Source organism: Uranotaenia lowii, chromosome 2, assembly GCF_029784155.1.
Source record: "Uranotaenia lowii strain MFRU-FL chromosome 2, ASM2978415v1, whole genome shotgun sequence".
NCBI lineage: Eukaryota > Metazoa > Arthropoda > Insecta > Diptera > Culicidae > Uranotaenia > Uranotaenia lowii.
This window is the reverse complement of record NC_073692.1, coordinates 285233536-285247227: the sequence shown is the minus strand read 5'-3', so window position 1 is coordinate 285247227 and position 13692 is coordinate 285233536. Positions and strand designations below refer to the sequence as shown.

Genomic DNA, 13692 nt, shown 5'->3' with positions numbered 1-13692 from the left:
CACAAAGGCAAATACTCGGCCTGGTTCTGTGGAACATCACTTACGACGAACTACTATGAATGAGCCTCCCATCGGGAGCTGAACTCATAGGATTTGCGGATGATGTAGTCCTCTTGGCGAGAGACTCCTCAACAGCGGAGGCTGAGCTACTGGCCACGGTATCCATGCAGTGGAAAGCTGGATGCACTCCAAGTGCCATCGTCTAGCCCACCACAAAACCGAGATGGTGCTAATCACCAACCTGATTTTACTCCAAACAGGTACCATTGCAGTTGGAGCGTGTAATATCGTGTTCAAACGGGCAGTCAAGTACCTGGGGGTGATGATAGATGACAAGCTCAGCTTTACGAGCCATGTCGACTACGTGTGCAAGAGAGCGGCAATGGCAACGGCCGCACTCACACGGATGATGCCGAACTCCTCGGCAATCCGAAGTAGTAAAAGGAGGATCCTAGCAAGTGTGACCACATCAATCTTGCGGTACGGAGCAGCAGCCTAAGGGCAGGCCCTGGGAAGAAACTGTAACTTTACGACTTAGCAGCGTTCAGCAGCTGATGATCCTTCGGGTTATCATTGGATACCGGACTATGTCGTCCGAAGCGCGGAGCTGGAACCAACGGCAGTCCGCGAACGGTGGAGGATGACTCCATCGATGGGGAGCGATCCCTTGATCGAAGCTACAAAGATAAGGCATTATCTTCTGCGTAGTGCCGCTTCCTAAGAGGGAAACTGCGGGGATAAGACTTTACCTTCCTCGTAGCGGACCTCGAAGGAAGAGGGTTAACCACTGTCGGGGGATACACACGGGTAAAGAGGCTCTCTATACCGTGCGAGCCTCTCGAGTCGAAGTAGGATATCGTCACCGTCGGGAAACATCCGAGTCGTAGCGTTCAAAGTCCCGAACGTGTGCCGTGACAGGCGCGAGTCCAGGACAAGCTGCTTTCGATCTGGTACATAACGGGCAGAAAAATCCGCGGGCCAAAAATCCTAGGGTTGTCAGCCAAGGGGGATAAAGAAGACCAGACAACGGTCGGAGTAGATTAACACCATCCACTGGGGCCTGTTGAGTAGTGTGCGTCCGACCCCACGGTTTGAAGCTACAAAGGTAAGGCAACATCTTCTGCGTAGCGGATACCGTGGGTGCGCCGCGTTCGTGCGTAGGATGCTCCACCTTCGGGGAGTATCCGAGTAGAGCGGTTCTCAACGACAGAAGCTGCGGGGATAAGACTTGACCTTCTTCGCAGTGGAAATCGTTGGGAAAGGGTTATTCCACGTTCGGGGAATAACCACGGGTAGAGTGGCTCTCGACGCCGGGTGAGCCATTCAAGTCGGAGTAGGATGACGTCTTCGTCGGGAATCATCCGAGTCGTTGCGTTGAATCCCGCGCGTGTACCGTGACAGGCGCGAGTCTAGGATAAGCTGTTCTAGATCTGGTACACGACGGGCAAGGTGGCGAACCTCGAATCCTGGAGATAAGAGATCGGGCTTCGAGTCGTTAGAGGAGAGGTCTGGCTTCGAACCTCCAGGCGGAGAGGTTTGTGTGGTCAACCCCGAGTCTTTATGATAAGAGGTCGAGTCTCGAGTCGTAAGAGGAGGGACTAGGCCCCTTAATCAACAATAGGAGGGGTACAAGTGGTCACCTCGAGTCATTACGAGGAGAGGTCAGATCTCAAGTCGTTCGAGAAGAGATCAGGCCTCAAGTCGCGGAGAGGAGAGGTTTGTGTGTGAATCGAGTCATTGCGAGGAGATGTCCGTTCTCAAGTCATTAGAGGAGAGTTCAGGCGTCGAGTCGTAAGGATGAGATATTTTGCTGAAAGTGGTCTCGTTAATGAGTATTGCCTTGGAGCGCATTAGCGCGAATAGACCTCCCACTATTGAAGTATAGTATGCTAAAGAGTTTGAGGTGGGAACCAGGTCTGGGGCCCCAGGTGGAGTTTAGGGAGTAGGGGGTATACAAGGAGTATATCAGGAGTCTTCCCATTGTACTCATGGATCCAGAGTAGCAAACTGGGGGACGTGGTGGCTCGCCGTGCCTTAAAATACAATCCGTAAACCGGGATTTACCACCTGTGGTTACCAACTAAAAAAAATACTAGAGTTGTACCGAATATTGACCTTTTCAACTATTCGGCCAAACGAATACTCGATCGAATATTCTGTCGAGTTTTTAATAAAAATACAAAAGTGACTATTTCAATTTCCTCCTATTATTTCCGTTTTATTTAATGCCCCTAATGTTTTGTGCCGATTATTTCCAGTCAGATGATATTACCAGATGATCTTTTTCTTGTAGAGTTCATTTTCAAGTTGAGTTCTCTCATATTTTCAATATGTCACCAATAACTGAAAGGACATCAGATGGTTTGTCGCTTCTTGGGTTCCTGTGGAATCTGGAACAAAACATGTCGAAACAGGTTCCAAGCAAATTTCAAATTGCTTATTTGATATCGAATTAGATAAGGGTCGAATTTGAGCAAGATATCTCCAATAAAGTTGTTAAAAACAACGACAATCACCGTGTGGACACGTGTGATAGAAAATATGATATACATAACGTTTCTATCACACGTGTCCACACGGTGGGGCAATTCGGTAAGATTTTCAAAGTATTTGTAAAAAAGGGCAGATCTTAACAAAATCTAGGCATTATTCTAAAAAATACAAGAGAAAAAAGAAAGAAAATTACTCGAAATTTATAGTTTTAATGAATTACAGCAGCAATGTTAAACTCGTATCTAAGGATCGAACAAAAATTTATGTTCATTTTAAAAAACTGTTTTAAATCGTTTTTGAACTCAAAATCTTTAATCTGAATTTGAAATTTGGTTTACCAAATAATCTGAATAAATCCGGACAAAATCCGGTAAGGTTTAAACAATATCTGGGCATCCTGGCCAGATTTGACTTATCTTGATTTCTTTATTGGATTAACGGGCAAGCCTGGATATATCAAGAAAATCTGGAATAAACGAGCATTCTCCTGTACGATCTGTACAGTGAAAGATAAACGGATACACCTTAGATGTTTTACTGAAACCTAAGCTTTTCAAACATATCTTTTAGATATTTTATAAATCATTCAACATGATTTGAAAAATTTGAAAAGTCTGATACTCTGTAGATAAATTTTAAAAATAAAAATTCGGCTTTTCGGTCGAATATTTTAGGCGGTATTCGGCGCCGAATATTCGATACATCCCTTATCCAAACAAAAGACTGCAACTTTTTGAGCTTAAAACATTTCGACTATTTTTCAAAAAATTATAATAGTGGTAGCTTCAGAAATACTTCTTCCTTTCGTTTAACGATTGTTAAAAAATAGCAGTTAGGTCCAAGAGTGACAGCTATTTTGGTTTTTTTTTAGAAAATATCTTTGATAGAAGACCCAAAACCCAAAAAAGAATAAAAGTATTTGATTACCTGTGGTTATGCAATTTAATAAAAGAAATAGTTATTTTTATCATGAACAATAAAGTTTTTCGTACAACAAAGGTTATTTGAAATCATAAAACTTAACTTCGGTGAGTTTTTCAGCGATGAATAATTTTGGAGAGTCAATAAGCCTAAATTAATTTAAATAGTAAAGTGCATATGCAGCTATGCTATGCCAATTTTATGAATTCAAAACTGTTCTTTGAAAATATGTTGATACTTTTTCTGCAGTTGAGATCCTTGCATGTTTGATAGACACAGATCATTTGTCTCGTCGATGATAAAATCTCCTTACAGAACCGACTCCACTTTCTCTGTTGGTGCATCGTATTCTAGCTCGTGAAGCATCCGTAATTTTATTTGTTTTACCTCACCCTTTTTGTTCTGTTTTGTCTAACTTAGAGAAAATTAACCCGAAAACAAAAGAAAACATCTTCTTCCCGGTCGATTATCCGATTTTGATTCATGAGCCGGCCCGGGGAATTTAATTACATTTCCCCCCAAAAACATGCGTGTCATTTTATTAGTTTTATTTCGGTGATATTCGGAAACTTTAATGATGCTCAAAAAGATGAGAGGAAGGTGCTCAAGATATCAAAAGACTAACATTTTTATGATATACCTACATATATGGAAGGAATCGTTACTTTTTTTTGCAATTGGACTTCTATAAAAACGCTAATCATTATACGATTAGTACTCATTTCAGTTCAAATCGGGAACGCATTCAGTTCAGGGCGTGACGGTTCCTTTTCTTGAAAAATAATCTATCTGTGGTAGAAAAAGTGAGTTCTAATAAGTTTTTCTGTGACTAGAGTTATTTTCAAAGTGTTATAAGTTCTGTGCCAAAACTCAACCATTATTGTGATTGTAGGATCCTTAAACTTTCAACATGTGCGACGACGATGCTGGAGCTCTCGTAATCGATAATGGGTCTGGAATGTGCAAAGCTGGATTTGCGGGTGATGATGCTCCTCGAGGAGTGTTTCCATCGATCGTAGGTCGTGCTCGTCATCAGGGAGTGATGGTCGGTATGGGAAACAAGGACTCTTACGTTGGTGATGAAGCCCAATCGAAGCGTGGTATTCTTACCCTGAAATACCCGATCGAGCATGGCATCATCACCAACTGGGATGACATGGAGAAGATCTGGCATCATACCTTCTACAACGAACTCCGTGTTGCTCCTGAAGAACATCCGGTTCTGCTGACTGAGGCTCCACTGAACCCCAAGGCTAATCGCGAGAAGATGATTCAAATCATGTTTGAAACATTCAACCTTCCGGCAACGTATGTCGCAATCCAGGCCGTCATGTCCCTGTACGCTTCCGGTCGTACCACTGGTATCGTTTTGGATTCCGGCGATGGTGTCTCGCATACGGTGCCTGTATACGAGGGTTATGCTCTTCCTCATGCCATTCTTCGTCTGGACTTGGCTGGTCGTGATTTGACCGATTACCTGATGAAGATCTTGACCGAGCGTGGCTACTCTTTTACAACAACCGCTGAGCGAGAAATCGTTCGTGATATCAAGGAAAAGCTTTGCTACGTCGCTCTGGACTTCGAGCAGGAAATGGCCACTGCAGCCGCTTCCACTTCCCTCGAGAAGTCCTATGAACTTCCTGACGGTCAGGTCATCACCATTGGTAATGAGCGTTTCCGTGCTCCAGAAGCTCTCTTCCAGCCTTCATTCCTGGGTATGGAATCTTGCGGAATTCACGAAACCGTCTACAGTTCTATCATGAAGTGTGACGTAGATATTCGTAAGGATCTGTACGCCAACACTGTTCTGTCCGGTGGCACCACCATGTATCCAGGTAAATACAAACTCTCTTGCAACACACGCTGAACAGCTCGTTAAAAAATCCCTTTCCATAGGTATTGCTGATCGTATGCAGAAGGAGATCACCGCTCTTGCGCCATCGTCAATCAAGATCAAGATCATTGCTCCCCCAGAACGTAAATACTCCGTCTGGATCGGTGGATCCATCTTGGCCTCGCTGTCTACCTTCCAAGCCATGTGGATCTCGAAGCAGGAATATGACGAATCTGGCCCATCCATCGTTCACCGCAAGTGCTTCTAAGCCTGATCAAAATTTTCGTTCTGAACCAGAGTATTATGTTGTCCTGTAAGAGTTACTCATAGAAATTTAAATATTATGTAGCGCTCCTTCCAAAGTATTATGGTTCCCCGCTCTTTAATTGTATTCGTTAAGTTTTAACTGTTTATGTAGCGTTCCTAAACTGTTAAGTTATATTAAAAATCGTTTTATGTTATCACTCAAGCAAAGTGTTTATGTGTTCTACCAAATTTCATTGAAATCATTCAACTGCTTAGAGTAACCACAGAGAACAAACGTACAAGCTATTTAACCCACGAAACTTGTGTAAAATTTCCAACGACCGTTTTGGACCATTTTTTGTTTTTTGGCTGGGCCACCAGATGTCTCCAAACACACCAGAGAGAACTGTCAAAACCAAACTGAGAAAAAAAAATTAAAATTTTGGTCAGTTTTGAACAGGTCTTATGAACTGTTTGGCATGTTTCAAGAAAATCGCAGATAAAGTTTCGTAGCACTTTCTTCACGTTGCATAAAGAAAAAATATCTTAAAAGTGGTTCGCTAATTTGTTCAAGCTAGAAGTACTAAATTTTGAACAATGAGATGAAAAAAAAAACTTATTTAAAAGTAACCCACTTCGAGATGTCTTAAACCAGTTCTGATGGGTAAGACTGATCGTCAAGAATGTTCCTAATTGACTGGATATAGCCGATTCGTCCTCTAACGATAACTGTTCAAGAAGTGCAAAAACTTATTCTTAAACTGTTAGTTATTTTGCCTGCATAAGAAGTGCAAAAATTAAGAAAGTGAAATTCTGTACAGGCAAAAGTAACTTTTTTGCATTTATCTAGTAATAAATTGCACCGATCTATTTTAGAGCGGCGTTAGTCAAACAATTAATTAGTTCCTATAGGATTACGCCTTCTCTAAAATCGAGAACTTGAAAATTTGATCTGTAACTTTTGAACGGCGCAATAGATGGCACTGTTTCTAGTCAATTTTCAACGTATTTTTTGGATGTCAGAATTTGAAATTTTACTCACTTTTTTGAAGCCTTTTTGTTCGAGCTTGTACGTCTGTTCTCTGTAGAGTAACATTGCAATGCCATTATGGAAACATCATTACTATATAAAAATCTGCAGTACCCAGTACCTTGGTAGGTACTATCAAACTTGCATTGAAGTTTAGAACCAATCGGCCGCCAACTTTACATCGGCCGAGAAACTTTACAATGTGTTTTAAAAATTATGGAATAATGGTTTAAATGTGTAAGCTCAAGTTGATTTAATTAAATAATGTTTCCTCTACGATAAAGTTTTCCGAAGAACAATTTTTTTTCAGAAAAAAAAATTGGATTTAAGAGGGTTAGTGATTGAATTAAAAAATAGTCGTTTTTTGTTTTTGTTGAACAGTTTACCTAAAAGAAGTTGTTGAACACTGTTAGCACGTGAAATCGCCTTCATGTATGCAATTGTTGGCTTATCTTCACGAACCTTAGCCGGCCTGCATATAAAAAAACTGTTGATACTTACGGTTTCCTTCAGCAGCAGCACAGCGGCACAGCAGCAAACTTCTGCTGCCACGAGCGAAACCAAAACAGTTTGTTTTGGTTCCGCATGCTTTGAGTCAATTCGCAATTGAAACAATAGCGGTGATGATTGATGATGACAGCTGATGATGGTAAACACGGTATAAATGTTTACATCATCACACGGTTAAGCGAGACAACACATATTGGGTTCGTGGTAACTCACCAGTGTTGCCAGATATTCTGAGTGGTTAGCTCAGAATATCACACGAAAATGAGAAAACTAATAAGTGAGGATATCACTTCAGTGAATATTGTAAATAGCTATCGCTTATGTTATAAGTAGTTCTTTAAGGACTTGACGAACAAAATGAATAAAGATTAACTCTATTCCACCACTGAAATCTGCGTTTTCAACAGGTTATGGGCCCAGATACGTCTGGATTAAGGAACAAAGAGTTAGTGAGAGGGGTACTCTCAATACTTGCGGTTAGCAAGTTCATCAGCGCCCAGGGCAGAAGGACCAGCCAGGTCGAGAGGCCAGCCATCAGCCAGAGGACCACCGAAGAGGGCCAGCCAGCTGATGGAGAACTAGCCAGCGAGATGTCCCAAGCCAGCCAGGAGGTTCCGCCAAAGGTCGAGTCCGGGGAGGTTCGCGGATCGAGAGGGTTACTCTCGATGCCGTCACGAGCCACGCTGCGGCTAGCATGCGTGAGCTCACGTCCGACGGCCGGGAGGATTCCCTGGATCCGCAACCAGTCAGGAGGTCCACCCCGGATTAATAGGGTGGTGCTGATAGCCGAGAGGGTTACTCTCGTGCTTTGGTTGTGCGCTATGGTCAGCAGTTATGAGCTGATCCATGGGCAGAGGACCATCAGCGCAGAGGACCGTCAGCACAGAGGCCACGAGATGCTCCAGGTTAGCCAGAAGGTGTCACTGGAGTTCGAGGCCGGGAAGTCGGGTTCCGAGAGGGTTACTCTCGATGCCGACACGAGCAGCGCTGCGGTTAGCAGCATGGTTTTATTTCCAACAGCCGGGAGGAAGACTCTCGCGATCTGTAACCAGGATTGGACAGGTCCGAATGCTCCAGATGGAGGATTAGCCCGTATCGGAGATTGCAAGAAGCTGTTTGCCGAGAGGGTTACTCTCGTGATGTGGAGCTACGCTGCGATCAGTACGCGTGAGCTTATTCAAGCTTACAGAAGGATATTTCTGTGGCTTTGGCGGAGATGTTTTGGGCGACGGTTAGTTGCCAAATACTTCACCACTACATTCGATCCAGATGGGTCGCATGCAGCTGAACGTTGCCCTCCAGTTTTATGGAGCGCTCGAAGCGTTAAAGCAACGGAGCGAAAAGCTATGAAGCTGCAAGTCGAGACGATTATTCTCGTGCTTAGTAGCTGCGCTGCGGTTAGCATGCGCAAGCTGGTTTTCGGCGGATGGTTGATGTTTCGGGTGCTTCTAAGGAGGTGGTTTCAGCGACGATTAGTCGCTATCGGAGTCAACCAATTCTTGCTGCCGATTCCTGCCAAAAGTGCAGATGCTCGAAGTCATCGCGATATGAAGACTTCGAACCGAAACGCGAAGATAGCTACAAGAGTATGCTTTTCTGGGGTCACCAGAAAGCAACAAAGAAACTCTGTTCGTTCGCGTGCTGAGGTTATCAGCCACCGGAATCAACGAATCATTGATTCCGGTGCAGGTCAGCGCATGGCGCAAGACGAAAGCGACTGCGAGAGTAGCGATGACGAAGATGACGATGATGATCAAGATTCCGTCAATCCCGAGCCGGCCTAGTGACGCAGTCATCGAACAGGAGAAGCTAATCAACGCTACGTGGCTAACGTAGCCGCTGATGATGAGGAAGAGCTAATTCGAATCGTCAGCAAGCTCAAGGGCCAAAGGGACTGCTTTTCCGAAGACCACCGCAGCCATGAAAGGAACGAGATTCGGGCTGAACGAAGTGAGGTTATCACTGAACAGCCGTTCAACGATTTGATCGGTTGTTTGCAGTTTTCGAGGCCGAACATCAGTGCTGCGGTTGGCGTACTAAGCAACTATCAAGCAGCCCTGGATGAGAGCGAGATTTGGGAAGCGGTTAGCTTAACCCATGTTACAGGAAACCCATTCTATTTCTCGTACACATGGGTCTTCTATAAGACAGCTATCGAAAAAGCCCTGGAGAAATACGCGGCATGCGAGGTGATTGGCTTACTCTAGGTCACAGGTTTCGTGACATGAACGTTCACTGGACGAAGATGAATGATTGTGAGGTTATCACCGAACAACAGTTCAAAGAATTTATCGGTTGTTTGCAGTATCTGGCAATATCATCGAGACCACATATTTGTGCAGCGGTTAGCGCACTAAGTAAATACCAGGCCAGCCCGGCGAAGAGCCACTGGCGAAGCCTGCAGCGTGTTCTGCGATACCATCGACGTATGACCATTATGGCGTTGGTATACCGCAGAAACGCGAACACGGATAGAATTCGAGATTTTGCTATCAGGATACGTTGAGAAGTTTTTGCAACGATTTGGTATGGCCGATTGTAAACCCGTAAGTACACCGCTTGACACAAACGTTCGCTGGACGAAGCTGAACGATGGTGAGGTTATCACCAAACAACCGTTCAAAGAATTGATCGGTTGTCTACAATATCTGGCGACATCTTCGAGATCAGATATTTGTGCTGCGGTTAGCGCACTGAGCAAGTACCAGGCCAGCCCGGCGGATAGGCACTAGCAAGGCCTGAAGCGTATTCTGCGATACCTTCGAGGTACGACCGATACGGCGTTGGTATTCCGCAGCAACGCGAAATCGGAACCACTCATCGGATATGCTGATGCAGATTTTGCCAACGACTCCGATGATCGAAGATCTGTATCAGGTTACGCTTACATGATCTTTGGGAATCTAGTTTCGTGGTCAACGAAACGTCAGCAGACGGTCAGTCTGTCGTCGACCGAAGCTGAGATAGGAGCCCTTTGCCATGCGGTCAAGGAAGGTTTGTGGTTAACAAACTTCCTTGGTGAATTGGGTGTGGTTAGCACTCCTTTCACGTTAATGGAGGACAACATCCCTTGCATCCAGTATCTGGAAGAGGCGCGGACTCATCAGCGGATGAAGCATCTGTATGTGAAGTATGCTTTCATCAGAGACATCATAAGAAGCGGTCAGCTATCTTTGCGACACATCTCTACTGAGGATCAGCCAGTTGATGCGTTCACGAAGGCGTTACCAAGGGCGAGGCACGCGAAGCTGTTGAGCATTCTCAATCTGCGAATTGAGGGGAGGTGTTGATACTTACGGTTTCCTTCAGCAGCAGCACAGCGGCACAGCAGCAAACTTCTGCTGCCACGAGCGAAACCAAAACAGTTTGTTTTGGTTCCGCATGCTTTGAGTCAATTCGCAATTGAAACAATAGCGGTGATGATTGATGATGACAGCTGATGATGGTAAACACGGTATAAATGTTTACATCATCACACGGTTAAGCGAGACAACACATATTGGGTTCGTGGTAACTCACCAGTGTTGCCAGATATTCTGAGTGGTTAGCTCAGAATATCACACGAAAATGAGAAAACTAATAAGTGAGGATATCACTTCAGTGAATATTGTAAATAGCTATCGCTTATGTTATAAGTAGTTCTTTAAGGACTTGACGAACAAAATGAATAAAGATTAACTCTATTCCACCACTGAAATCTGCGTTTTCAACAAAAACATTATGTAAATACCAAACGATGCTTAAAATTTTACAAGTGCACTTTCACTACGACAAATGAAATATTTTTTTTCCAGAAATCTTGATTTATCACTGTATAATATAACCTAATGACATTAATTTCATTCATCAAACGTACTTTTTGAACCTCTGACACGTTAACATCGAGGTCAGGCAAATAGAAAAAAATGAGCAATTTCTGAAAAGATTTATAATCGTTTATGATTAAAATTCGTGCCGGATTCAAACAGAATCAACAAAGCTTTTGTTTCATAGATGAGGCATGCTCAGTTTGATGAAACTTGTAAACTTATCCAATGCAAATATCTCTCAACGACTTAAAAAAAGTTTTGAGAATGGTCATTTTGTTTTTTTCTTCTGTTTTCCACCCCTGGGTTAACAATAGTTACTAAATATCACAAATTCAAAGTTTTGAACTAAGACTATGTTCTTGATGCGAGTCATAAGTCTATAAACTGATTTATTGCCACTAAACTTTTAAGGAAAATCTAAAATTAAGAGTGGTATTTATTTCATCTTGGTTCATAAATCTTTTCTCGCTCACTTCTACAACAAAAACTATTCGTTACTTTTTGAATCAACAACGCTATAACCTTTATTCTCAGAGTACATTCTACGCTAGACTTGCATTCCAATTTCTTTCCTTAAATCAGTGGTAAAAAATTCCCGAAAACTGGTAACACTATCGACGTTTACTTAAAAAAATAGAAATAAATCTTTTCAGATGTTTTCCCTGTTAGCGGGAAAAATGCACTCAGAAAACAATATTTAATCATGAAGAATAGTCTCCCATAAAGGCCACAATTTCAATTGCATCGAGATTTCAATAGCTAAACCAAAAGAAATAGATAAGAATTTGGGAATTCTTTATTTGAAACGGCTCATACCTTAAAGTTTTAAGGACGTTTAAGTTTTAAGTTTTAAGTTTTAAGCCAAACTCGTTTTTTTTTACATTTCTTTTTTCTTAGCTTAACACTTTTATTTTAGAAAAAAAGAAAGATAGAAAGGGAAACATGAAAATATTTCAAAAAAAATTATAGGCGAAGGTTGATAGCGATAATGTTATAAATCATAAAAAAAATTATTGAACAGAATACGCGTGTTTTGGATACCGGTGAAATTTCAATTGGAATACTTTTTAGCCATACAATTTTCCTGAAATTTTGTACAGGTACACGTTCGAAAACACGTACTTTAAAAATTGTAATAAAGATTTTCACCCGAAACTGTTTTTAACACTGGTTTTCTTGCGGGTCGTAATAACGACTCAGTAGGGGGTAAATTTGGTAAATTTAGCCGACAATAGCTTAGATAGAGTTTTTCATGAAAAAATCTTTTCAAAACGCCTGAACGTTTCCTATTTTTCATTTAGAAAAAAACTCCAGAATAATTTATTTTTATGATTTCAAAATTATTGATTTATCATGTTAGAGTTCTTGTTGGTTTTGTGTTAACTAACTTGAATTGCTGAAACCAATTTTTTTTGAGTGAAATAACAAATGAGTGCGACGGATGCAGTCTGGGGTGAAATTATGAATCCTATTCGATTCGAGTTACCCGTTTCAAGTTGAACTCGAATCGAATTAGAATCAGTATTACGAATCTCGTTCGAGTTCTAAATTTTAAAGTATTAGATTTCGAGTAAATCGGGTAGTAGATCATCTCGAAACGTTCCATCCGAATCGAGATCGGTAATGCCAAAGTTGGTCGAATCGAACAAAACTCGATTGTTTCGAGTTTCATAATTCCGCCCCTGGTTGAGCTTTTTACTTTAATCGAGCTCAATCAAAGAAAAAAATTGTCAAGGAGTGCCATTTTTTTGAAAAGATAAGTTATAATGAAATTCTTAACTAATTTCGTGGTGTTGATAAGATCATTCTATTTGATTGATAAGACAGAGGTATCGTGCGTGATGAAACGTGTCAGTGAATGTGCTGCCTACTTTGATTAGTCAACTTACGCGGGCTGCACATGCACGGTTTGTGATCGTAGTTATGGGAACGTGTCCCGCTACAATAATTCAAAGCAGCATGGATTGCTGAGTGCGCAAATTTGAACATTTTATCCGTTTATTTTTCCATTCGAACTGGGCAGGGACGTAGTTAAGAAGGAAAAAAAAGATATCCTGTGCCGTGAAAAACATTTGCGTTTCTAGTTAGCTTGCAAAAAATACGTTTTATAAATTCCATATTGGACATTTTGAAAGAATAATTTCCAAAACTCGACTTTAGATTCATAATTTTTATTTTTAACTCCTGGAGACTTTTTTTGTTTGTCTGGGATTTTAACACTCTCTATTTATTCATCACTATAACTCCTGAAGACTGATTCTTAATTATGGATATTGAATACGGTCGGTCACAGCTTCAGATAAGCTTCGAGTGTCTCAAGGTAAGATTGGTAAGGAGGTAAGATTATTGTACTATAAAACCTTTTTAATGATTGAATTTATTATTTTTGAACGTTCAACCAGTTGCCAGCTGGGCAGGTATATACACGAATGCGGAATACCTGTCGAAAATACTTGACACTGAAAATGTTATGAATTTTATACGGTTGCGAAACTGTTTGCTCGTTCCACAAATAAGACATACACCTACACGAAACACATTCATTACATGACAGTTCACACGAAGCCATGGTGTCGGGTATGTGGTGATTTGCATTGCATATTGGCCGAACAAATAATATAAAGAATGCAATTTAGCGCATACGTTGGCGAAACTGCGGTGAATCTGTGCACCCATGGTGGATTATCTACATACATACATACATACTAACTTGAATTGCTGAAACCAGAACGACTTTTTTTACCACTAAAACACGAACAGATCAAACACACTGATTACGTTATTTTTCGATGTTTATTGAAATTGTTTAACATAAATTCACTTTGACTCATTTTCGAACATCTTAATTG

The 13692-nt window shown here is 41.7% G+C and overlaps 1 protein-coding gene across 1 annotated transcript; it reads left to right on the top strand.

Moving 5' to 3' along the window:
* The first annotated feature begins 4141 nt into the window (after nucleotides 1-4141).
* LOC129740962 (actin-1-like) lies at nucleotides 4142-5653 on the top strand. The gene is made up of 3 exons (XM_055732626.1): nucleotides 4142-4217; nucleotides 4307-5249; nucleotides 5311-5653. Exons 2-3 carry the CDS (start codon nucleotides 4325-4327, stop codon nucleotides 5514-5516), a joined length of 1131 nt encoding a protein of 376 aa, XP_055588601.1. The 5' UTR covers nucleotides 4142-4217; nucleotides 4307-4324; the 3' UTR covers nucleotides 5517-5653.
* Nucleotides 5654-13692: the final 8039 nt, after the last annotated feature.

What these genes read in the sequence shown, in the direction of transcription:
- LOC129740962 (XM_055732626.1), top strand. Translation starts at nt 4,325, where the DNA reads ATGTGCGACGACGATGCTGGAGCTCTCGTAATCGATAATGGGTCTGGA. An exon ending in TGGCACCACCATGTATCCAG is followed by an intron (nt 5,250 to 5,310) that starts GTAAATACAAAC and finishes CCCTTTCCATAG; the next exon opens with GTATTGCTGATCGTATGCAG.